This window comes from Ursus maritimus, unplaced genomic scaffold, assembly GCF_017311325.1.
Source record: "Ursus maritimus isolate PB19 unplaced genomic scaffold, ASM1731132v1 scaffold_14, whole genome shotgun sequence".
Classification (NCBI taxonomy): domain Eukaryota; kingdom Metazoa; phylum Chordata; class Mammalia; order Carnivora; family Ursidae; genus Ursus; species Ursus maritimus.
The window spans coordinates 32,608,856-32,634,192 of record NW_024423786.1 but is presented as its reverse complement, the minus strand read 5'-3'; the positions used below and the strand labels follow the sequence as shown (position 1 = coordinate 32,634,192).

At 39.2% G+C, this 25,337-nt stretch overlaps 2 protein-coding genes across 2 annotated transcripts in view; one reads left to right on the top strand and one right to left on the bottom strand.

Annotated features, from left to right (window-relative positions):
- The window catches only part of DNAH12 (dynein axonemal heavy chain 12), a 201,658-nt gene extending 184,895 nt beyond the window's left edge, over positions 1–16,763 (bottom strand). The window contains exons 1-4 of the mRNA XM_040628655.1: positions 16,522–16,763; positions 7,879–8,081; positions 1,041–1,122; positions 828–854 (exon numbers count right to left, since the gene is read on the bottom strand). Coding sequence (XP_040484589.1) covers positions 828–854; positions 1,041–1,122; positions 7,879–8,048 — 279 coding nt within the window. The 5' untranslated portion in view covers positions 8,049–8,081; positions 16,522–16,763. The remainder of the gene's footprint in view (positions 1–827; positions 855–1,040; positions 1,123–7,878; positions 8,082–16,521) is intronic.
- Positions 16,764–16,978: 215 nt separating this feature from the next.
- PDE12 (phosphodiesterase 12) lies at positions 16,979–22,920 on the top strand. Its single transcript, XM_040628654.1, has 3 exons — positions 16,979–18,394; positions 19,743–19,821; positions 20,300–22,920. Exons 1-3 carry the CDS (start codon positions 17,087–17,089, stop codon positions 20,740–20,742), a joined length of 1,830 nt encoding a protein of 609 aa, XP_040484588.1. The 5' UTR covers positions 16,979–17,086; the 3' UTR covers positions 20,743–22,920.
- Positions 22,921–25,337: the final 2,417 nt, after the last annotated feature.

The following is a 25,337-nucleotide window of genomic DNA, read 5'->3' as shown; positions in this document are numbered from 1 at the left end:
TAAGCAAGAAACGAGGGATTCTTGATTAAACTGAAGACTTCATTTGGGAACCAAAAATCTTAACAAATAATCTCTTGGACCTTGAGGCACATAATCCCCCTGAAAAGTATGCACTTTTTTCTAGCAAAATTTTGTTGGGGGTTATGTTATTGAGGAATGAACTGAGATAAATGTGTGGAACTTTTATTTAATGGCATACTACACTAGAAATCTGAAGACCTGCGGGAGATTGAAAATTCTAACTCTTGTTATAACTTTTTAAAAGGTTGTGAAATTATAAAAATGCACATGAATCAAGTTTTAATATACTGTATGATGGGTGGGTGAGGCTGTTCATTGTACCACTTCTTTCTTTGAATTCTCAGGCATGGTTTGGCAGTGCAAGAACTCTGTAACGCTAACAAATTCAATAAAAATTAAATATGCAGGAAAAAATAAAATAAAATCTAGCATCTAGCATGTGGATAGCACCCTATAGATTCTCAGTAAGTAATCATTATTATATCAATATTAGAACGGTGAAAGTGAAATGCATTTCCTTTATAATGGCAACTTTAAAATTTTTTTCCCAGTTTCTGGAATAAGAACTAAAACATTCACAACTAATCCTCAAATAACAAATGGGAACAAAAACATAACTCTTAAAACCCCTATTGTCATCCATGACATTTTGTTCCTTTTGACACAGAAAATGAAAATCTCAGTTTCTAAATTTCTTCCTCTTCTAGAATGGGTCTTATTGGTAGGTGGTTTTAGAAGGAGCTACTTTGTCATAATTAGTTTGAACATTTTCAAAACATGAAATATAAAAAAAAAATTGAACTCACTCCTTTCTTTTTAATTTCACTGGTCATCTGTCAAAAGCAAACAAATAAGACATAATTAAATCAAGAAGAAAAAAATTGTAAGTGATTTAAATGTATGTATTATGTATATGTATCATTCTCTTTAAAATACTAGTTGTATCGAGATCAACTTAAAATAATTACAAATTAAAATTGCATAAGGATAAACTTCTTAAAAAGACAACTTCAACTTACAGTTGGAGGATAATCTGGCTCTGGTTTTGGAGGTGTTCTTTTATCCAGCGTTCTGTCTAAACTTCTTTTAGCTCCATCAATTCTGGATTATAGTTTTAAAAATAGTTCATAGTTAAACTATTTACAGTTTCAAAAAATGTCTGACTCTCTTGAAGACAACATTAGGATATATTATCAAAACATTACGATTTGGGGGGGGCCACTGGCTGAGTCAGTGGAGCGTGTGACTCCTGACCTTGGGCTTATGAGTTCAAGTCCCACACTGGGAGTTGAGTTTACTTAAATAATAATCATAATAATAAAATATTACAATTTGAACATCTTTTCAACTATACTTACAGAAGAGATATTCAAGAGTTCTTTATCAACTAATGAATTATTGAACATTATACCAAAAATTAATGATGTACTATACCTTCACTGCTTGAATTTAAATAAAAAAATTTAAAAAATACAAAAAAAAATACAAGAGTTCTTCATCTTACTGGATTTTCTATAAGAAACAAATCCCGGGGCGCCTGGGTGGCATAGCGGTTAAGCGTCTGCCTTTGGCTCAGGGCGTGATCCTGGCGTTGTGATTGAGCCCCACATCAGGCTTTTCTGCTATGAGCCTGCTTCTTCCTCTCCCACTCCCCCTGCTTGTGTTCCCTCTCTTGCTGGCTGTCTCTATCTCTGTCAAATGAATAAATAAAATCTTAAAAAAAAAAAAAAAAAAGAAAGAAACAAATCCCAATAGTCATTATCAATGAGACCTTAATTTTCAAATTATTCATGTATACTGTAAAAGAATGGGACTAAAAATAAAAATCAAATTTTTTTCAATTCAAACTTACAAATTTTAAGTTAATCCTGATGCTTAGTAGACCCTCATATGTACTGGCCCTGTTCAAAAGCCACCCTGTCAGAGAAGCCTTACCTTACCCCTTATATTAAGTAGCACTTCCTTCACTATGCGACCTTTCTATCCTCACTCACCTTGCTTCATAGAACATACCCACCATCTGACATATTATACGTTGTAGACTATTTTATTTATTGCCTTGTCCCTAATCCCCAGAATTTTACCCGGACAAATAGTAGGTACTTGATAAATAGTTTGAACAGAGAGGCACCTGGGTGGCTCAGTTGGTTAAGCGTCTGCCTTTGGCTCAGGTAATGATCCCAGGGTCCTGGGACAGAGCCACCATCCTCAGGCTCATCCCCGCTCTGTGGGGAGTCTGCTTCTCCCACTGCCCCTCCCCCTACTTGAGCTCTCTCTCAAATAAATAAAATCCTTTAAAAAAATAGTTTGAACATAGGAATTTATCATCCATAAAACAAAGTTATATCATCATCTGATCTGTCACCAAATATTTACTGAATGCTGATATTATGCAAGACACTCTACTAGGTTTTATTTAAATATAACAGCAACAAATCTCAAGGAATTGATAAACTGAAAGGGTGAGGAGATAAAAACAGGTACCATATGAAAGGCACGGGGCCCTGATGGTTCAGAGGAGGGGACAGGTTCACTTCCCCCTGGAGGCGTCTATAAAGGCTATATGAACAAGCTAGCATTTGCAATGAACTTTAATAATGGAGGGGATTTCAGGTGGAGATGTAGTTTTCCTGGGTAGATGGATCTGAACAAACATGACTCTCCTGAGGAACAGAAAGTCAAGGGAATGATCAAAGGAAAAAACAGGGAGTAGTAGGGAGTTGTCCAATATGTCCAGGAGTTATGGGACCAAATGGAGATGAGTTTGGAGAAATGGACTGGAATATTCAATAAGGGCCTCAAACAGCAGGGGTTTTTTATTCAATAGACGATGGGGAGTTGCTGAGAGTTTTTGAGCATGGAAAACTTTTTAGGAAGACAATTCTACCAGTTTGTAAAGGTAAATACAATGGGGGAGATGGCCAAAGCAGAGAGTATATAAGGAATAGAAAAGAGACCTGAGAAAGAAGATTGGAGGATGCCAAACATGACAGGAATAAGAAAAAAACACAATTAAAGGAGGCAAAGGAGACATGAGCAGAGAGGCAGGAGGAGAAACAAAAGGAATTTCAAGGAAAAGATGGCCACCAAAACCATAAAAGCATAGATGGGTAAGTTCCAGAGAGACAAGGGCCATGTCTGTTTTGCTCACTGCTCTATCCACAATACTTAGATAGTGTCCATCAAGGACAATAAATACCTATGGAATGATCACAATTGTGGATTTGGAAAAAATCTCATATATCTAATTCAGTACCTTATCTGATGCACAAATACTCTCAAAAATATCCAGGTGTACCCTGAGATGAGTGAGGGGGATGGCATTCATCACTTTCTGCGGTAGCCCAATTTATTGTCAGCTAGCTTATATTCTTAGAAACAAAAATTTTATATTGAGTTATATCCTTGTAACTTTTGTTCTCCAGAGCTATACACAAAAGGTCATATTATTTTTCTGTTACCCTTCTGAAACTTAATGATACCTATCCAGTTCTTTCGATTATTCCTATCAATAAAAGTTACCATTTGTGGTGAGCTTATTAGGTTTTAGGCATTGGCTTAAGATCATTACATGCATGGATCTCGTTTAACTCTCCCAAAAATCCGAAGAGAAAAGCACTATCCTTATCTCCATCAAGATGAAGATAAGTAAAGTTACTTAACTTGCAAAATTCATGCATAGCTCATAAGCTGCAGAGACGGATACGAACTCAGGCCTGTCTGATGCCTGCCAGTCTATACTCTTACCCATTAAGCAAATCAGCCTCCTTCAAATGAGCTAGTTCCTCAAAATTCCTCTCTCCTCCATGGCTATTATGGTTTATCAACACCCTTCTTAGAGTGTGACTCCAGAATTCCAGATGTTATTTGACTGGTGCAGAGTGAAAATTTTCTATCACGCATTCTAGACATTTTACATTTATCAAAGCAGCCTAAGACTGAACTCACTTTTTTTTAAGTATGCTCTAAGCCCAGCGTGGAGCTTGAACTCTTGACCCCAAGATCAAGAGTCCCATGCTCTACTGACTTAGCCAGCCAGGGGCCCCTGAATTAGCTTTTTTGAGTAGCCTCATTTCCACGTTAACTCTTGCTGAGTCTGACTAAACTAAAATTCCAAAGGCTTTTTCACAAGAAGTAGGAAATGTGGATGGAATATGGTCCTTCCTCTTTTCTTTGTGAATCATCAAGGCCTCGCCAGACTTCTTTCATCTGTCATGATTTCCCCGAAGAACCCAGCTCTCCACCATCCATACTTTCAAGGAATTTGCCTTATACTTTGGTACACTGGTTGGCAGTAGCTGACTCGCACTGCAGTTATCCCAACAAAAATATGCTTGACCTCTGTGAGCTCTTTATATATAACAGCCACCCTTTAAGATAGCAGCGATTTCCTTTCCTGTGGCGTGTCTTCTCCTACTGGCTATAAATTAAAAGAGCTGGGAAGAATATAAAAGTGAGCCTTTTCATTCTCTGTTTTTGCTTTGTGTGTTGACAGTCAAAAACAAATGAACAGAAATTGGATCATTTCAAAGGAACTGTGTAGGAGACCATGTGCAGTGTAAGAGAGAAAGGCTGGTCTAAATCAAGAAGGAGACAGTGGCTAAGGAGGAAGTGACTCATTCCTGGCACTCCGGAAAGCTACAAAATGATTTTTTTTTTCCTCAGTCAAGTGTTCCCAGGCACTGGTCACAGGAGGGGCCCAGTTCTGCCCAGGACACCTTACATCCTACCTTAGTCCTGGAGCTCTTTCTATCAACAGACTTCACCCCACCTTTGAAACAGGCAAATCTACGTTCCTATTGCCTAATAGATAGAGGTAGCAAGAGACAGAAAATCACAAAATCCACAGTCTTCCAGAAAAAAAATGTGTTTCTGGTATAAAAACCTTTCATCGCAAATGGATTTATCCTAAACAAACACATGGCAATTCTAATCTCAGTATTAATACAGCACCATGCTGTATTAGGTTATTTCGAGGCACTCTTTGTTATTAAGCACCCAAATGAGAGAGGTAGTACTTATACATTTGTACAAAGCACAAGAGTTAGGTTCCTCCTTTAAAAATTCCTTTATTCACTCATTCAGTTCATCAACAGTAACATGCCAGATGCTGCGCTTTGTGTTGAGATCTTTGCCCTTAAGTATGTCAAGTAAGTAGAAGAGCATGGCAACGAAGACGTAACAGTACACTGTGTTGTTGAGGAAGTCACACTTCCTCGGATCTATTTGCTGATTGACCCTTCTGTACCCAACATCTAAATATTCTAATTCTTGGGGCACCTGGGTGGCTCAGTCGGTTGGGAGTCTGACTCTTGATTTCGGCTCAGGTCATGATCTCAGGGTCATGGGATCAGGCCCCATGTTGGGCTACACACTCAGTGTGAAGTCTGCTTGTCTCTCTCCCTCTCTCCTCCTCCTCTCTCTCTCTCTCTCAAATAAATAAAATCTTTAAAAATAAATAAATATTGTAATTCCTAAAGGCTTGGTCCTGAGCTGCCTTCTCCTCTAAATTTGTACTCTCTCTAGGTGATTTGAACTATTCCTCATAGCTTTAACCATCATCTACATTCTGCTGACTCCCAAATTTGTGTCTTTAGCCTAGACCTCTTCATATATATATGTATATCTCCAGCTGCCTACTTAACATATCCCCCCCTTAGATGGCACATAAGCACCTCAACTTCAAAAATTACCTCCCCAGTCTCCTGGACTTCTGATTCTCTATAAATATAGACACTACCATCCACCTGGTTCCCAAAGCCAATCCAAAAGCAAGTCCTACTGATTCTGGATCCAAACCTATCCCCTATAAATCGACTTCTCCCCTCCTCCACTGTCTCCAGCCTTATCCAAACCACCGAAAGCTCTCATCTATCTTACCACAAAAGCATCCTACCTGGTCTCCTTGTTTCCCTCTACTCTTGCCCTCTTCCCTTCCACCTCAGTCTATTCTTTTTTTTTTTTTTTAAGATTTTATTCACCTATTCGACAGAGATAGAGACAGCCAGCGAGAGAGGGAACACAAGCAGGGGGAGTGGGAGAGGAAGAAGCAGGCTCATAGCGGAAGAGCCTGATGTGGGGCTCGATCCCAGAACGCCGGGATCACACCCTGAGCTGAAGGCAGACGCTTAACCGCTGTGCCACCCAGGCGCCCCATCCACCTCAGTCTATTCTTAATAGCCAGACTGATTTTTTTTAATGTAAGTTGAATTTCATGTCACGTCCCAGTTTAAAACATTTCAATGGCTCCCATTGTACTTAAAGTGGAATCTGAATTCATTATCATGGCTTACAAAGCCTTTCACACTCTGCCCCCACCTTTCTCTCTACCTTCACCTGATACCACCACTCTCCCCCAAGTTCCTGATACTCTAGTGACACTGGCCTTTGTCAGCTCCCAAAACACATGAGATCATTCATATTCCAGGGCTTTCAACACTTGCTATCCCCTTTGCTAGAGTGCTATTCCCACGTTTATTTAAATGAAAAGCTGCTTTTTTTTTTTAATGAAAAGCTTCTTACTCTTTTTTTAAAGATTTTTTTTATTACCAGATAATGTATTTTTTGTTTCAGGGGTACAGGTCTGTGACTCATCAGTCTTAAACAATACACAGCGCTCACCAATACACATACCCTCCCCAGTGTCCATCACCCAGCCGCCCCATCCCTCCCACTCCCCTCCACTCCAGCAACCCTCAGTTTGTAAGATTTTATTTATTTGAGAGAGAGAGCACAAGCAGGGGGAGCGGCAGAGGGAGAGGGAGAAGCAGGCTCCCCGCTGAGCAGGGAGCCCAATCCCAGGGCTCAATCCCAGGGCTTCATCCCAGGGCTCTGAGATCACGACCTGAACCAAAGGCAAACACTTAATCGACTGAGCCACCCAGGCGCCCCAGCTCCTTACTCTTTAGATCTCTACTTAAATATCATCTCTACAGGACTTTCCTGTGATGTTCCTAGGGACACCTTCCCTATCACTCTCTATCCCACAATCTTATGTCTTCATAGTATCCATCACTACTTAAAAGGTTAACATACTCTTTTTGTTTGTTTTTACTTGTTTACTGTCTGTCTCCTCCCACTAGAATATAAAGACACTATCCCTTCTGTTGTAATCTCTTTGGTTTCCCTAGCGACCAACACAATGTCTGTGTAACAGTTGGTAGGTGATATCGCTAAATAAACCGATGTAAGAGAAATATGTAGAAAAAGTTAAAGCTGTGCAAAGAGGATTAGGAGAAGGCTTTTCAGAGGAGGTGATCCATAAACTCAGCCTTGAAGAACTAGTATAAATATTCAGGCAGACAAATAAATACTTCCCAGTGAAGGAAACTGCAGGGAGCAATGGTGAAATTTATTTTTCACTAAACTGTGAAAAATATAATATACTCATGGAACTGCAAAGAGTTCAACATAACAATGTGAGATGATGAAAGGTTTTGGAGTAAGAGCAATGTTTAAATCCTAAGGCGCCCTCTTCTTTAGTCTCTAGGTGTACTAAACATTGAGTAGGCCTACATTTATAAAACAGAGAAAAGAATACTACCCGTCATATGGGGTAGTTGTGGAAGTACACTGAAGTGCTAAAAACAACGCTTGGAGTAAGCAGTGATTAGCGTAAGCCCCATACTAACTATAGATATAGTGACATAGATATCTATACATTAAGTGACATATAACATGTATATAGTGATATATAACACTTAGCTATTGTGATTACTTTTTTGTTTCCCTAATTGAACTTGAAGATGACATTTTGCCCATGAACAGCTACACAGTTAAAGCTGTTTTATGAGAATATGAACACTAATCATTTCCCTTGAGCTCCAAAAAAGAATTATTTACCAATAGGCTACTTACACTAACTGATTAATTGTCTTCTGCTGCTCCTTAGATCTTCTGTAATTCAGCAATTTACTTTGTGCTGGTGTGTCAACGCCTATGTCTTCAGGAGGGCGCACAATGGGAGGTAACTTCAAGTTCAGAGCTTCCTTTTCTGCTGTGATTGTAGCTTTGTTCGGATCTGACATCTTGGTCTCCTGAAGATTAAAATACTTTATACTCTGAGGAGAAAAAAGCCCATAAAGCCATTATTATAAATGTTAGCCTCAATATACTCATACCATATCTTAGCTATCAATTCCAAAACTTCCAGAACTTTTGAGCTCTTCCTCCCAAGTATGGTATTAGTCTAAAGAGTGACAGTTGAGGTAAATGGGCCGGGATTCCTGTTACAGCTCCACATCCCACTTGCTATGAAGAAATGAAACCAGCCACTTCCCAGGTAGGGTTTCAGTTTTCCCATGGATGAAATTAAGGAACTGGATTGGATGCTCTCTAAATAACTCTACGGTTCTAAAATTCTGGCTTCAAATTTTTCCCTACAATGCAAACTACCGCCGCCACCACCACCACCACCACCACCACAAAATCCAGTGGTTGAGGTGTAATCGCTCTCCCAAAAAAGCTGATGTTTGACATCATTAATATCTTTAAACACCAATATTGTATCTTAGTCTTGCTACCTTTCCTAGGAAGTGATACAATGATCAAGCAAAACTAGGCATACTTTTTGCATAGAAAATCTAAAATGTCGGGTAAATGTTGAGCAACGAACTGTGATACCAACTGCATTTGCCACGCATGCTCACAGAATTTGGAGATTCCTGCCTTGAAAAAGAGAGTACTTCTGCCGGCACCCAGTTAGAGATCTCCGGCCATGGGAGAGGAGTGATGAGAAAAACTGAAGGCAAGGAAGTACCTATCTGATCGCTTCTCACTACTTCCCGGCTGCGCAGACGAGAGGGAAATGTTCAGTTAGCTTCTCCTCTGGCCAAAGGAAGAGGGGAAACGGAGGGGTGAAACCTCGGGAACCCCACCGCTCCCTACGAGCTGGGCGGTCCGCCTGCCGTGTACAAACAAAGTTGTCGCCATGGAAACTGTCGCGGTCGCGGCTGGAGAGACCGGGTAGAAGTTGCCCGGAGAGGCAGTTGCTGAGCTGCGACAGATTACGATGACCTGTCACAGTAATTCATTACTCAGTCCATTATTAATTCTTGACGAATGGAGGTTTGGAGAATTGAGTTTTTTGGGTTTTTTTTAACCTAACTGCCTTCCCTTGGAAGGGGTCCAGGAAATCAGGATCTGCAAGTCGTGGAAACCTGCAAGACTGGAAATTTGGATGTGTTGAAAAGTAGATTTATGTAAACACTCTCAGAGGAGGATGAAGTCTTCGAATGTTCGCATAGAGACTTCCCTGTAAATAATCGGGATTATAATTTATCTTGTTTCTACGTTGGGTATTTGCTTATACAGCACTTTTCCTTCAGGAAATCCTTGGCATAAAAGGTTAAGGTGTGTAAATTTTTCGAGTATGCTTTGGAGATAGAAATGTGAAACTTTGCTACCTGAGGCTGCGCCACGGGTACTCCATCTAAAGGATGCTAGCCTACACAGACATCATGTGTAAATAAATAAAATTGGGGGAGGAGTAAGTCCTGGTGCTGTACTGATGGCATGTTCATTCACCAAATATTTGACATAAAGTGCCAGTCACCATGTATTTTTTTTTTAGAGTACACCCTACGTGCCTATGTCTGGCACACAGTAGGTCCTCTAAATACATCATTTGGGTGAGTGCATGAACAAGTTAAACATCCTCGTTATTCATAAAAATAAACCATCTTTCTGTAGAAAACAAAATGCCGGTATAAGTATGTGATGGTTTTTTGGCATTTGCTAAGGCTAAACTGTAAGCTATGGACTTAGAGGAAGACGGCAGTCTTTAGTATGATACCCACAACCTCTCCCAGTTATTCAATCAGACACTAATCTGGTGCTGCAATGAAGAGATTTTGCAAATGCAATTCAAATCCCTAGTAAGAGGGTGTTAAACTAGGGAAAGTATCTGGGTGGGGCTGGCTCAATCAGTGGAAATCCTTTTAAAGAGAAGGTTTAGGCCTGCATGGAGTCAGACTCTGAACAAACAGCTAGGTTTGTAATTGCTCTCTCCTCCCTGGATCTTCCCTTTCTGACAGCCTGCCCTATAGATCTCAGACTTGCTTAAACAGTTCCCACAATTGCCTAAGCTAATTCCTTGTAATAAATCCACATATCCATACATATGTATGGATAAATATACGGGACATATGTAATCTGCCGGTTCTGCTTCCCCTATTAAACCCTAATACAAAGTTTTAACAGCTTTATGTAGGTATAATTTACATACTATAAAATTTACCATTTTAAAGTATATAATTCAATGATTTTTTTAGCAAGTGTAGAGAATTACACAACCATTACCAAGATCCAGATCTAAAACATTTCAATCACTGTAAAGAGTTCCCTTGGGCTCATGTGCAGTAAATCCCCACTCCCACCTCCAGCCCAAGCAACCACTGATTTGCTTTTGTCCTCTATTTCTGAATGAAATTTCAGAAAATTTCATATAAATGGAATTTAAAAAGTATGTAGTCTTTTGTGTTTGGCTTCTTCCACTTAATGAAAACATGTTTGAGGTCCACCCATGTGCAATATGTAACAGAAGTTCATTTTTATTGCTGAATAGTCTTCCATTTTACGGACATATCACATTTGGTTTATCCATCCACCAGTTGATGGATGCTTGGATTGCTTCCAGAATGGGCTATTATGAATAATCCTGACATGAACATTCATGTACAGATGTTAGGATGAACATACATTTTCATTTTTCATCAATAGAGACCTAGAGTAAATTACTGGGTTGAATGGGTAAGTCTAAGTTTTAAGAAACTGTCAACCTGTTTACCAAAGTGGCTGAAAGATTTTCTATTCCTACATGCAATGTGTAAGGGTTCCAATTTCTCCATGTCCTTGCCAACACTTGGTATTGTCCATCTTTTTTATTACAGCCATTATAGTGGGCATATAGTGGTATCTCATTGTGTTTTTAACTTGCATTTCCCTAAATACTAATGATGTTGAACACCTTTTTGTTACAGGATATTTTTCTCTGTTGGTGCCCGCAGTTCTTGGTCACACCACTTTGAAGAATGAAGAGGTAGACCAGATAGAGTGGTGGGCAACAAAGCAAGGTTTATTGAGTGATAGTGAAGCAAAGGTTATTGAGTGATAGCACAAAGCTTCCAAAGAGAGAAGGAACCCAAGAGTGTTGCCACGGGAGTTTCTAAGTTTAGGGGTTTTTTATGGGCTTGTTAGCCAGCTATTTTAATCTGATTAACCCTCCCTGGGCCTGTCATTGAATCAGGTTTTTGTTTTTCCTACCTATCACATAGGGCCTGTCATTGAATCAGGTTTTTGTTTTTCCTACCTATCACATAGGAAAGGGTGGAGGGTTCCTTTTAGGGTGCTGTAAAATCTTTTTAAGGGTGGTTTCCTCTTAGGGCCAGGAGGGGGGGGTGTTGTCCCTGCCTGCTTTCCACCTATCCTTCAGCATTTTCATGTGCTCATTATCCACTAACATACCTTGTTCTGATGAAATGTTTATTCAATCTTTCATCCATTTTTAAGTTGGATTACTTAACTTTTTGTCAGGTGTTAAGAGTTCTTTATATTCTGGATACAAGTCCTTTCAGATAATTTGCACACACATTCTCTTGGTATACAACTTATCTTTTCATTTTCTTAATGGTGCCTTTTGAAGAGCAAAAGTCTTCAATTTTTTTAAGATTTATTTATTTATTTGAGGGGGGGAGTGAAAGGAGTGGCAGAGAGAGAGGGAGAGAGAAAATCTCCAGCAGACTCCCTGCTGAGTGAAGAGCCCAATGTGGGGCTCAATCCCAGGACCCTAGGATCACGACCTGAGCTGAAATCAAGAGTCAGTCAGTTGCTTAAACGACTGAGCCACCCAAGTGCCACCAAAAGTCTTCAATTTTTATAAAATCAAACTTAAGATATTTTTTATGGGTCATGCTTTTGAGGCTATTATCTATGAAAAGTCAGGAAGATTTTCTCCTATGTTTTCTTCTAGTTTTCTGTTTTATATTTAGATCTACGGTCTATTTACAGTAAATTTCTATATTTGGTGAGAGTTACAGATCCAAGTTCATTTTTTTTTGTATATACATATATATTTGTTCCAGTATCATGTCTTGAAAAAGTTGTCCTTTCCCCCACTGAATTGCCTTGGGATCTTTGTTGAAAATCAATTGACCATAGTGTAAGGGTTCATTTCTGGACACTCAATTCTGTTCCATTGTTCTATATGTTTATCGTTATACCAATACTACACAGTCTTGATTACTGCAACTTTAGTAAGAAAGTTACAGTTTTAAAATTGGGTAGTGTCAGTCCTCCAACTTTGTTCTTTTTTTTTTCAAGCCATAAGAGACTTTTTTTTTAAGATTTTATTTATTTATTTATTTATTTATTTATTTATTTATTTATTTATTTGAGAGAGAGAGAAGTCGAGTGTGGTGAGAAGTCGACTCCCTGATGAGCAGGGACCCTGATGTGGGGCTCGATTCTGGGACTCCAGAATCATGACCTCAGCTGAAGTCAGACACTTTACCGACTGAGCCACCCAGGTGCCCAACTTTGTTCTTTTATAGAAAGTAGTGATTTTGACTCTTTTAGGTCCTTTGCATTTCCATAGAAATTTTAGGATCAGTTTGTCAATTTCTACAAAAGTGCCAGCTGGTATTTTAATAAATCTTTTGCTTTGAAAGAAAAAGTTAGCTATCTAAACATATAATTTACAGCTTAAAATCTACCCTTAAAAGCTCTTATTTCTTAGTCTAAGGGTTAGAAATATTATCTATGAGAGCAGAATTTGTTTTGATTATTTAAAAGCACTTATGGATATGACACTAAAATGTGATTCTCTAATACTATACAAAAATTTCTTCTACTTATTAAATGTGGAAGATGCTCAGAGAACTTATGAGACTTACTACACTTTATACTATGTATTGTTCATTTCAAAATTAAATATGGGAGGGCAGGGAAAAGAAATGAGTCCATATGCATAAGAGTTCTTTATGGAGTTAAATTGTGGTAGGTTTTATATAGGTTCTTTGATTTGAATTTCTTATCTTCTAACTAGTTTTTTATTGCTATTAAATTAACATTAATTATACCTTATATTAAATGATATAGCTATATCATATATTATTTATACTATGCTATATAGTATAAGTATATATAATAATATAACCATTATAAATCACAATAAATTTTAAAATAAAAGAAACAGCACTTCTGGTGGGAATATAAACTGGTACAGCCACTACAGAAAACAGTACTGAGATTCCTCAAAAAATTAGAAATAGAACTACCATATGATCCAGCAATTCCACTTCTGGGTATGTATCTAAAAGAAACAGAATCACTATCTGCATCCCTATGTTCACTGCAGCATTATTTACAAGAGCCAACACATGGAAACAACCTAAGTGTATGTGTCTATTGAAGGATAAATGGATAAGCAAAATGTGATATAGAGAGAAAGACAGATAAAGATATTGGTATATTATTCAGCCATAAGAAAGGAAATCATGCTACCTGTGACAACGACATTGAGGTCATTATGCTAAGTGAAATAAGTCATACAAAGACAAATACTGTATGATCTCACTTATATGTAGAATCTAAAGAAAAAATACTGAGCAGATTGGTGGTTGTCAGAGACGGGGAGGATGGAGGGCAGGGGAATGAAGGGAATGGGTGAAGATGGTCAAAAAGGTAAAAACTTCCAATTATAAGATGAAATTCTGGGGATATAAGGTACATCATGGTGACTATAGTGACCATACAAATTATATATTTGATAGTTGCTGAAAAAGTAGATCTTAAAAGTTCTCATCACAGGGGTGCCTGGGTGGCACAGCGGTTGGGCATCTGCCTTCGGCTCAGGGCGTGATCCCGGCGCTGCGGGATCGAGCCCCACATCAGGCTCCTCTGCTATGAGCCTGCTTCTTCCTCTCCCACTCCCCCTGCTTGTGTTCCTCTCTCGCTGGCTGTCTCTATCTCTGTCGAATAAATGGGTAAAATCTTTAAAAAAAAAAAAAAGTTCTCATCACAGAAAAAATATAACTATGTGAAGTGATGGATGTTAACTAAACTTTTGTGGTAATTTTATACATATATATATGTCATCATCATCGTTGTACACGTTGGACTACTACAATATGTAAATATCTCAATAAAACTGGAAAAAAATTTACAAATTTTAAAGAAACAAAGAGATTGGTCCCTAAATGAAAAGCAAATGAAGGGGCACCTGGGTGGCTCAGCCATTAACCGTCTGCCTTTGGCTCAGGGCTTGATCCCAGGGTCCTGGGATTGAGCCCCGCATCAGGCTCCCTGCTCCGCTGGGAGCCTGCTTCTTCCTCTCCTACTCCCCCTGCTTGTGTTCCCTCTCTCGCTGGCTGTCTCTCTCTCTCTCTCTCTCTCTCTCTCTCTCTCTGTGTCAAATAAATAAATAAAATCGTTAAAAAAAAAAGCAAATGAAAATTATCAAATTTATATATATAAGGAAGTAGCAGATTACCCTGAATATTACCAGGTACTACTTAAAATTTTGCTATCAATCAAAACTACAGTATCATGTTGACCTTAAGTAAAAAAAGATAACGGTATATTAGTAATCTCTTGTTAGCTACCAATGTTATTAACCAAGGTGAAGGTAATCACAAGAAACTAGTCTTCACAAGCTAATCTTATATCTGCAAGACTACTTTGATTAGTGAAAGTTAGGTTGTGTTTCTTGGTATGGACTGAGAATGGAGGAATAAAATGATTTTTATTAGCTGCTTCCCCTTTTGGTATCAAAGAAAGTGTAGTATTTGTTCAGTCTTCCCACCTCAAATTTTAATTATATAATGTATATAATTTATGTATATAATTATGCTATAATTTAGCTTCATAAAAATAGATCTTCAAACATACCATTTATTATGTATTATTTTCAAATCTGGAGTTCAAATCAAATTTTCTATGGGAAGTTGTGACACTTTCATTCACTTTTCTCTTGAAAGAATTAACAAAAGACAGTGAAAATGTAGGTGGGGCACAGGAGTGCAAGAGTAAGTGGCTCTGGGAGTCCCAAACAGACCAAGTTTGACCACTTACCCCAGACAAATGCCAAAGGCAGAGAGATGAGTGGTGGTGAGACAAGAAAGGGATTGATTTCACTGAAGACAACACCAGTGACCTCAAAGACGGTAGGTTTACATAAGACAAATGTAGGACAAAGGTCAGTGGGTACATGCAGGTGGACAGTAAAGGCCAGATGGATCATTGTCTAGGGGTGGGGTCTTGCTGCCTCAGGGCAATAGTTAGTGCTTGAGGGGGTAGTTTTGGTTCCCATCACAAGAGCACTACCTGCAGGGTCTTTTGCCTGTGTAAAGAGATAAGCTGGAAGGAAGAACTTAATCAATTAGAAAGTTTGAGGTCAAAATGGAGGTAGCTGAAGTCATATTTCAGAAAGAGGAAGGTACTGAACCATGGGTATACCATAATCCTAATTGTGTAAAGAAGTAAGAGGAAGGTATGTATTCATAATACATACTGTTTGTGTATGCACAGGTGTCAGTGGTGGAAAGATTACCTTTCTTCACTATGGGTGTTTTACTCTTTCAAAAATATTAAAATATACATATAAAAAAACTAAGAGAAGTATGACACTTAAAGGCATCTGTCTCAAAACTAGGATTAAGACTGCTAATTGTTAAATTACATAGTTTGCTTGAAGGAAACTCACATTTTCTAGTAGGGCTTCTATCTCTCTTTATATAGGCTGATTTAAAATTGAGTTCTGCAAAGTCGCATGTACGAAAATGCTGTGGATAAGAAAAATGCCATTTCAAAACTCATATTTGTTAAAAGGGGTACTATCAACTAGACTACCAAGATTTATTTTCTTTCTTCTTTATATTAGTTGATACGAAGTAATGACTTTTATACCCATACCATAGCCTCGAAGTGCATATATACTATCAGTACCCAGTCAGCTTATCAAATATTTGGTGGGTGGGAGGAGGGCAGGATAGGAATAGAATTTTCAAATAATTGCAAAATCTATCCTGCTTTTAGAACACAGTTCAAAAGCCTGTTTTCTTCATGGTAAGCCAGAGGGGAAGGTATGGCTTATTTGATGCCCAGTCAGTAAGAATTCTAGTTGTAGGATAAAGAAAAGTGGATACAATTAGATCATTTGTGAACAGAAGTGACTTCTCAATTTGCTCTTTCAAATCTGCAAGGTTTTTTTTTTCAGTTAATCACCGAATATGAATTATATTCAACACAAAATCACTTGAAATACTTTATGTGGTTTTCAGTGAAGGCTACACTTCTCATTTTCTCTTACTGGCTATTCTGTCTCCAGCCATTCATTCAGTAATGTCTGTGTGACCCTGAGCAGGAAACTCAAATCACTCTGGACCTCGTAACCATAAATGACGTTTTTAGCATAGTCATCTCTCCCTAAATGGTAATTCTTGTGTAACTTTCGTTGTTATTAACTACCACAAAGACAGCTCCCTGCGTCTACGCTGGCCCCACCTGATGCGAATACACCCACACCTCAGAAAAGGCGAGCGGCAATGAGAATGCTGTAGAGAGGAACTGGGCAACGCTTTCCACCGCCGGAGCCAGGCGGGCAATCCCGGCAGAGTTCTCCACGCCCTCGCGCAGCTAAGCCCCACGGAACTGGAGGACAAGGCAGGAGACTGGAATCCAGAAAAAGCACCTGCTTCCCTGAGGGAAGCGGAACCCATGACAACGCCCCAACGACTTCCGGCTTGGCGCACGTTTCCTTCAGCCCTAAAACTGCACTTTCGACAAAAACATGGAGTCCAATATTTCCCTCAGGCACCTCTATAGTTTCTTTATTTCCCCTCTTTATGCCTCGATTTGAAGATAAAGATTAAGTTGGGAGGGACTATAGATAGGCGTGGCTACGGAAAAAAGGGAGCATATAAACCGACTTGGCGAAAGTGCGGAGCGGAAATACCTGGTGCCCTCGCCTCTCCAGCCGGAAGTTGCGGGACTGAATGGATCCCGGAGCCGGCTGCTGTAGCTTCTCAATCTTCATCTGAGGCTTGGCGGCCGCTGGGCCACCAGGTTCATGTGGAGGCTCCCAGGTTGCCGCGCCGCGCTTCGTGGGGTCCGCACGGCGGTGGGGCGGCACACTCGGGCCGAGGCGGCGACTGAGACAGCGGCGGGCGCTATGGAGCGCGCTGTAGTGCGTTGTGTGCCCTCGGAACCTAAGCTAAGCCTGTCGTTCGCGCTGGCCGACGGCAGCCACAAGAACATGCAGCGCGACCAAAGCGAGCCGCTGGGTCGGGCCCTGAGCCGGATAGCAACCAATGCCCTCAAAGGCCACGCTAAGGCGGCCGCCGCCAAGAAGAGCAGGAAGAACCGGCCAAATGCAAGTGGCAGCGGGGCCTGTGCGGGGCCTGGGCCCGAGCCGGCTGCGGCCTGCGAGCCCGTGGTGAAGCTGTACTACCGGGAGGAGGCAGTGGCTGAAGACGTGCTCAACGTGGACGCCTGGCAGGACGGTGCGGTGCTGCAGATCGGCGACGTCAAGTACAAGGTGGAGCGCAACCCGCCCGCCTTCACCGAGCTGCAGTTGCCACGCTACATCATGGCCGGTTTCCCGGTGTGCCCCAAGCTCAGCCTCGAATTTGGGGATCCCGCCAGCTCCGTGTTCCGCTGGTACAAGGAAGCCAAACCCGGAGCGGCAGAGCCTGAGGGCGGGGGCCCCTCGTCATTGTCTCCCTCTTCACCCTCTCCTAGTTGGACGGAGACGGGTGTGAACGAGCGCGTCTACACGCCATCCAATGCCGACATCGGTCTCCGACTCAAGCTTCATTGCACCCCAGGCAATGGGCAGCGCTTCGGGCCAAGCCGGGAATTGGAAAGTGTGTGTCCCGTGGAGGCTGGGCCTGGCACCTGCACCTTTGACCACCGGCATCTCTACACCAAGAAGGTGACGGACGACTCTCTGATCCGCACGGTCTCTTACAACCTCCTGGCCGACACGTACGCCCAGACTGAGTTTTCGAGGAGTGTCCTGTACCCATACTGTGCGCCTTATGCTCTGGAACTCGACTACCGCCAGAACCTTATCCAGAAGGAGCTCACGGGCTACAACGCTGACCTCATCTGTTTGCAAGAGGTTGATCGCAGCGTGTTTACAGACAGCTTAGTGCCGGCCCTCGAGGCCTTTGGTTTGGAGGGCGTGTTTAGAATCAAGCAGCACGAAGGCTTGGCTACTTTCTACCGAAAGGCCAAATTCACTCTCCTTAGCCAGCATGACATTTCTTTCCATGAAGCCCTGGAGTCAGACCCACTTCATAAAGAACTGCTGGAGAAACTAGTTGTGTACCCGTCTGCGCAGGAGAGGGTGCTCCAGAGATCTTCCGTCCTCCAGGTAAAGTACCTCTGCCATTCTCTTTACATACTCGTCGATTTTTAGGGCCCTGGAAGATTTTTTTCATATTTTACTGAAGGGCGTTTGCTCTTGTATCTTCAGCACAAAGGTTAGCTTTCATTCATGCATTGAGCAAATACTTACTATTGAGCACCTTCAGTGTGCCAGGCACGTTTGAACAAGACAAACGGACTTTCGTAGTGCTTGCAATCTAGTGGGAAAGATACATGCTGAATACAAGGATATAGTAATTAATATTTTCTTGCTACTTGCCAAGCACTGTTCTAACATATTTTAAAGCACTTAAAATTTAATCACTAAATTCTATTCCTATGTTAACTGGCATTTAAATAAAAACTTGAAATAAAGTCCTTAAGTGTCTAGCATGTTTAATGAAGTATTCCACAAATATTAATATTTTAATTTTGGTCGTAGTAATCCTGCTATTTTTACAGATGTTATTCTTCCCATTTTATAAATGGGGAAATAGTCACGTTTACTTATCCAGGTTCACACAAGTGTGGAGCCAGGATTCTTACCCAGCTACTTATATATTACATCATCATGGGGCAGGGTGTTAAGCTGCTTCAGGTTTTAAAAACATGTTATTTGTGTATTTGTCCAGAGTTTTTAGGTAACTGGTTTTGTCCATAGTAAGATTTTGGAGTAGCTACCTTCTTTTTTTTTTTTTTTTTGTAAAGCACCCAGTGTGTTTCATGCACTTCTGTGTAAGCTCATTCCCTTGAATCCATACAATAGTCCCCCTTGAGGTGGACGATAGTGTGGTTTTTTTTTAAGATTTTATTTATTTATAGACAGCGAGAGAGGGAACACAAGCAGGGGGAGTGGGAGAGGAAGAAGCAGGCTCCCAGCAGAGCAGGGGGTCCGATGCGGGGCTCGGAATCGTATCCCGAGCCGAAGGCAGATGCTTAACGACTGAGCCACCCAGGCGCCCCGATAGTGTCTTTAACCAGTGACCAGGCTGACTTAGGAAACAAGTGTCTCTCTCCAGGTCACACTGCTATAAATGGTGAGAGTGGGTATTCTATCTAGGTGGGCCTGACTCCGAAGCCTGCCTTTACTCACTTAAAAACAACAACCTTAACGTTGTTCTCGAAAATATATTCTTTTCTTGCTCCCTGTATATGTTGGACTGTTAAGACATGTTATACCGAATCCTTTTCATGTGTATCCTGAAACTTGTAGCAAAAGTTAAATTTCATAATTGCAATCATACTTTTCAGTCAGGGAAGGTTATGAAATGTCAGTTCATCATATAGTCTTGGATTAAAAAAAAACATTCAGGAGATTGACAGCAACTGAACTCTTGGCCCTTTGTTTATTTTAGGTTTCTGTTCTTCAGTCTACAAAGGACTCTTCTAAAAGAATCTGTGTTGCTAATACCCATCTCTACTGGCACCCAAAAGGTAGGTTTTAGTGGTTTTCACAAGTGATGTGAACATGGTAACTAAGGCCAGTAATGCTGGTCTTCACACATCTTTATTTCTTTCAGTTTTATTGAGCTATAATTGTCATAACAGCCTCATGTAGGTTTAAAGTGTACAGCACAGTGACTTACGTATATTGCAAAATGATTGCCATAATAAGTTTAGTTAACATCCATCACCTCATAGATCAGGAAACATTTTTTTTGTTGTGATGAGAACTTTTAGGACCTACTCTTCAAGCAGCTTTTAAATATACCACATATCATTGTTAAGTGTGGTCATTATGTTGTACCTTACATCCATAGTACTTATGTATCTCATAACTGGATGTTTCTTTTTTACCTCTAGGTCACCTTCATCCAGTTCCCCTCCTCCAAATGTATATTTTGAATGTCACCCTTTTTTTCTTCTTAAAGGCAACTTTTAAAAGTACTTACATTGTTTTTTATATTCACAGGTGGGTACATTCGTCTCATTCAAATGGCAGTAGCGTTGGCTCACATTAGACATGTGTCATGTGACCTGTATCCTGGCATACCGGTTGTATTTTGTGGAGACTTTAATAGTACCCCATCAACGGGAATGTATCATTTTGTGGTCAACGGCAGCATCCCAGAGGATCATGAAGACTGGGCTTCCAATGGGGAAGAAGAACGGTGCAACATGTCGCTTACCCACTTCTTCAAACTGAAAAGTGCTTGTGGTGAACCCGCTTACACAAATTACGTTGGTGGCTTTCACGGATGTCTGGATTACATTTTCATTGACTTAAATGCTCTAGAGGTTGAACAGGTGATTCCATTACCTAGTCATGAAGAAGTTACCACCCACCAGGCCTTACCTAGTGTTTCCCATCCCTCTGACCACATAGCACTTGTATGTGATTTAAAATGGAAATAGACTTGTGTTTAATGGAATTTAAGTCTGCTTTGGTAGGAAATTTCATATGAATCAAAGCTTATGTGTAACCTTCAAAGAGGAAAACTAGACAGATACAAAGGCAAAATGTTGTTACTCTACTAGTTACGTTCCAGTGTCTTCATTACACAACTGTTCATAATATTTGCAGTTTCTCCACTTTTCTTTTTTTCCTATGGTTGAAGGAAAAACAAATATATTTATGACTCCCAGGAAGAACATTGAATTATTATGTACATTTTTATAAGTACCTTTTTTTTTAGCTAGGAATTAAGAATTTTGTAAAAAAAAAAAAAAAAATTTTTTTTAAATGATCCTTTAATTTTTCTATCATAACACATTTCAGATTGAATCATGTTTATATAAGTAGGGAAAAACGCATACAGGTTAAAGTGAGCGGCCAAGTCGGACACATGAAAGGAGTAACATTAGAGTCTACCTCGACCTCAGTTTGGCTAGCAATTTAGTACAACTTCAGAGCTTTAACAGAAGATTAAAATATGCCATCACCAATTGTTATTGCTTCTCATCTTTAATTTTTCAATTAACATAAGGTATTACCATTCTATTTTTAGGATTTTACTTTTTAGTATATGGTACAAATGGACATTTATATTCTTATTACTGCAGCTCATTTGAACTTTTAGGATGCAAGCACAACATAATATTCAAAGTGAATAACAACATATTCAACTTGATCCCGTTTTCTTTAATTATTTCTTGCCCGTGAAAAATGTTTGTAAATCAATAGAGTCTTTGACCGTATGATATTACAGAATGCAGCGTAATAGATTATGAGAAACTGCCTGCTGATATGGGCTTGACGTTTTGGGTGAACCACTGAGCATTTCTGTGCTGAAAGTTTGTTTGAAATTGTTGGTTTTTATAAATATAAAGGGGAGTAGAGGGGCTTTTGAGCAGTTCTGAAATAAACTGTTCTTTTTATAGACTTGAGCATTATAGTTTGAGTTATAGGAAAACACTGTATATATAATTTATATACTGTAAAAATTTTAAATATGAAACCAAACTTTTTAAAATTAGAAATTACAGTTTTAGTGATTAGTTTCTAGCCTAGAGTGGTAACTGAGTTCTTCTCAGTAATTACTATACCTTATTTGTAATGCTTTAGCTGTTAACTTTTTAATGTTGAGGATAGCCATAATGTTATCTCATATTTCTGCACTTAGTTTCTTTAGCTTAGTTATTAAAAGCCCACTCGCTTCAAGAATTCTAATTTTCCACAGTCATGAGAGCTTTTGTCCCAAATTCGTTACTAATCTCTAAACCCAATACCATAAGAACTTTTCTCTTGATAAAAGTAGGCTGTATGTTCATAGTCTGCTCACTAATGTATTATTAACTCTTAGTAAGTTTCAGAATGAATTTTACTTACAGTTCAGTTTGAACCTTGAAGCACTTAAAATACTGGAAGGGGAAAATTGAAGTGGCAGTTTCTTGAGATCTTGTTTAGAAAAAGCTATAAAAAGTTGATGCTACCAAATTGTGCCTTCCTAAATAACGTTTTTGAGAGCATGTTAACATCAGTTTACAAATACCTGAATATATTAAAGCCAGAATCTGATTCTTTTGCAAAATACATATTTTTTCTTCCTAAAATGTGTTTCTGGTCTGCTTTCAGACACGTTGACAGGACCCTCAACTTGAGAGAAAACAAAGTTTCTAAACTAAAAGTTGAGAATCATTTTGAAAGAAGAAATTGTAACATGACATGCTCACTAATGCCCATGAGGAAAACATTCAGATTCTGTATTAACACCATGGCTAGCTAGATTGAACTCTGGTTGGAAGAACTAATCACTTGTCAGACATTCCACATCCTGATCTTTAAATTTGATATTTACTCAGTGTGTGATCAGGTTATACCGGCATTTCAGAATAGTGGACCGTAGAATATTATGGTGAAGTGCCGTATACTCTGGTCAGATCTGCAGTATACAGACATATTTGTATGACTGGAGTCCAAGGATAGGGAACACTGAGAAACTTGTATAAATAGGATACCAAAATTACCTTGTATTCATGAGTTAGAATAAAGTGTTATTCAGAAATGTTTATTTGCTTAAAGCCATCTTTGTGATTGAATTTTTCTATTACATTTAGATTTTTTAGTACATTTAATAAAGTATGAAAAGTATAGCACCTCTTTCTATGGTGAACCCATTTTATGATGTCACAAGTTCTTGCTGTAGACATTAACATTCCAAAATTTTATGTTGTTTATTATAAAAGACTAAGAAAATTATAGAACACTGTCCCGTTAATGAACTCTTGCAGAGTTGCCATTGCAGACTTACACACTAGTAGTTCATAATAGCAAAAAAATCATTTCTGGCTATAATGTGATCTTTAAAATTCTGAATACCAAAATCAGTTTCAGATTTCCAAGTATTTCACTGGGTGGTGACTCTTCTGAGAGAACTAAAGCCCGATACCAGAATGTGGCATGGTGGTGCAGTCTGGACGTGTGCCTGAGCACAGCACAAGGGAGGGGGTCCACAGAACACCGTTGTAGGAAGCTCTTCCTCGAGGAAGTTGGCACCATTATATCTCCTGTTCTCCAACTGTGGAATAAAGGCAGAGGTCCCCTACAACCTGGTTTGAGGGAAAACTAAAATCCATATTAATGAAAATTAAAGGTCTGCATTACTAGTGTATCATAAAATCCAAATGACAACATGATAGGGAAAATCCAAAGTATAACCAATAACTAATTCTCTAATCAAAATTCAAAAACATTGAAATGTTTTGAAGGTTTTAATATTTTAATCTAGTACTAGAAGGAAACACCTAGATTTTATTTAAGGAGAGGAAAGAAACGATTTAAGATTTTTAACTGATTTGGGCAATCAAATTCTGTGGTCCCACTTAATGAGGAAGTACATGCTTTAGCGTGGAAGGTACTAGAGCTGTGTTGGGTGATTTTTTTTTTTTTTTTTTTTTAGTACTAACTTGAGAACAATAAGACTATATTTTGTGATGATAATACCAAAGCATTTTTTTAACCGAAGTGAAATTCACGTAAGATTAACCATTTTAAAATGTACGATTCCACTGCATTTAGTACATTCACAGTGTTGTGCAACCATTATCCCCAACTAGTTCCAAAACATTTTCATCACTCCAGTAGGAAACACTGACCCATTAAGTAGTGTCACACCATTTCCTCCTCCTCCTCCAGACACTGGCAACTACTAATCTGCTTTCTGTCTCACTGGATTTCTCTATTTTGGATATTTCATATAAATGGAATCATACAATAGATGACCTTTTGTGTCTGGCTTTCCTTTACTTACCTTAATGTTTTTAAAGTTCCTCCATGTTTTATGTTTCAGTACTTCATTCCTTTGTATGGCAGTTATACATTCCATTCTATTGCATGGTTATACCACGTTTTGTTGATGCAAATGGATGTTTGGGTTGTTTCCATATTCTGGCTAATGCTCCTATGAACATTCATGTGTAAGTTTTTGTTTGAGCACCTGTTTCCAATTCCTTTGGATATATACCTTTTGAGAAACAGCCAAAATGTTTTCCACACTGGCTACACCATTTGACATTCCCACCGGTGCTGTATGAGAGTTCGTTGCTCCACATCCTCCCTAACTTATGTATTTTTGATTACAGTCCCCCAAGTGGGTGTGAAGTGCTACCTCTACCAATGCATTTTTATCTTGTTTAGTCTAATTATGTTGTTGCGGTCATGAACAAGGTCATTCCTAGTGGATTACCCAGCCTCCTTTCAGAGAGCTCATCTTCAGCAGTTCCTACTTAATCTTACAAGCTTGTGTCAAGTTGCAAAGGTCAGTCTCATGCTTCTTTGGTAGAGATTTGGGGAGAAAAACATTATAAAAAATACGAAAGTCCTGGAGTGTAAATTAGAAAGATTAAGCGGACTGAGAAAACAAACCAAAACAAAGACCACTTTAAAACTGGGGGTCTACTTCAGTGATTTGTTTCAGAGAAGGCACTTGCTTACTAACATTGGTTCTTAAATGGTTTAGCCATGCTCCACTATTACCTAACACTTTTTAAATCCCATTTTAGGTACAGAGCAGCAGATAGCAAGAATGCCTAAATAGGAATTCCTGAGAAGCTGAGATGGCGGAGATGAATGTAGCTCACCAAGTTATGATGCCTAATCATCAAGAAGACAAAACTCTGCTTATTAAAAAGCTTAGGTTTTGAAAAGAAAACCTTAAATTCAAGATAAGCTTTAATAATACGTTTTTTAAACCATCAAGCTAATACATTAAAAATTATAATATGGAACAAAATTATTTTGCAAGTTGGCCATCTTTACAGTCTGAAGCCACATGCTAAAGTTAACACTTTACATATAAATTATAAAGTAATCTTAAACTGTAGACCTTAAAAATACTAAATCTTTTAGTTCGACTGGCTGATGCCACCTTCAAAAGAAGTAGAACCTACCAGCTGGATTCATGCTTCTCTAACAAACTCTCAGCTGTTAAAACCCATGTTCGTATTGTCAGTGTTAGGTTTTTACTCATAATCTTAATTTCCTTGAGAAACTTCACTAAAAACAAACTAAC

Bases quoted from the DNA above. Each gene is read 5' to 3' on its own strand.
- PDE12 (XM_040628654.1), top strand. From the start codon at position 17,087: ATGTGGAGGCTCCCAGGTTGCCGCGCCGCGCTTCGTGGGGTCCGCACG. The intron at 18,395-19,742 runs GTAAAGTACCTC...TGTTTATTTTAG, and splicing joins AGAGATCTTCCGTCCTCCAG to GTTTCTGTTCTTCAGTCTAC. The intron at 19,822-20,299 runs GTAGGTTTTAGT...TTATATTCACAG, and splicing joins TCTCTACTGGCACCCAAAAG to GTGGGTACATTCGTCTCATT.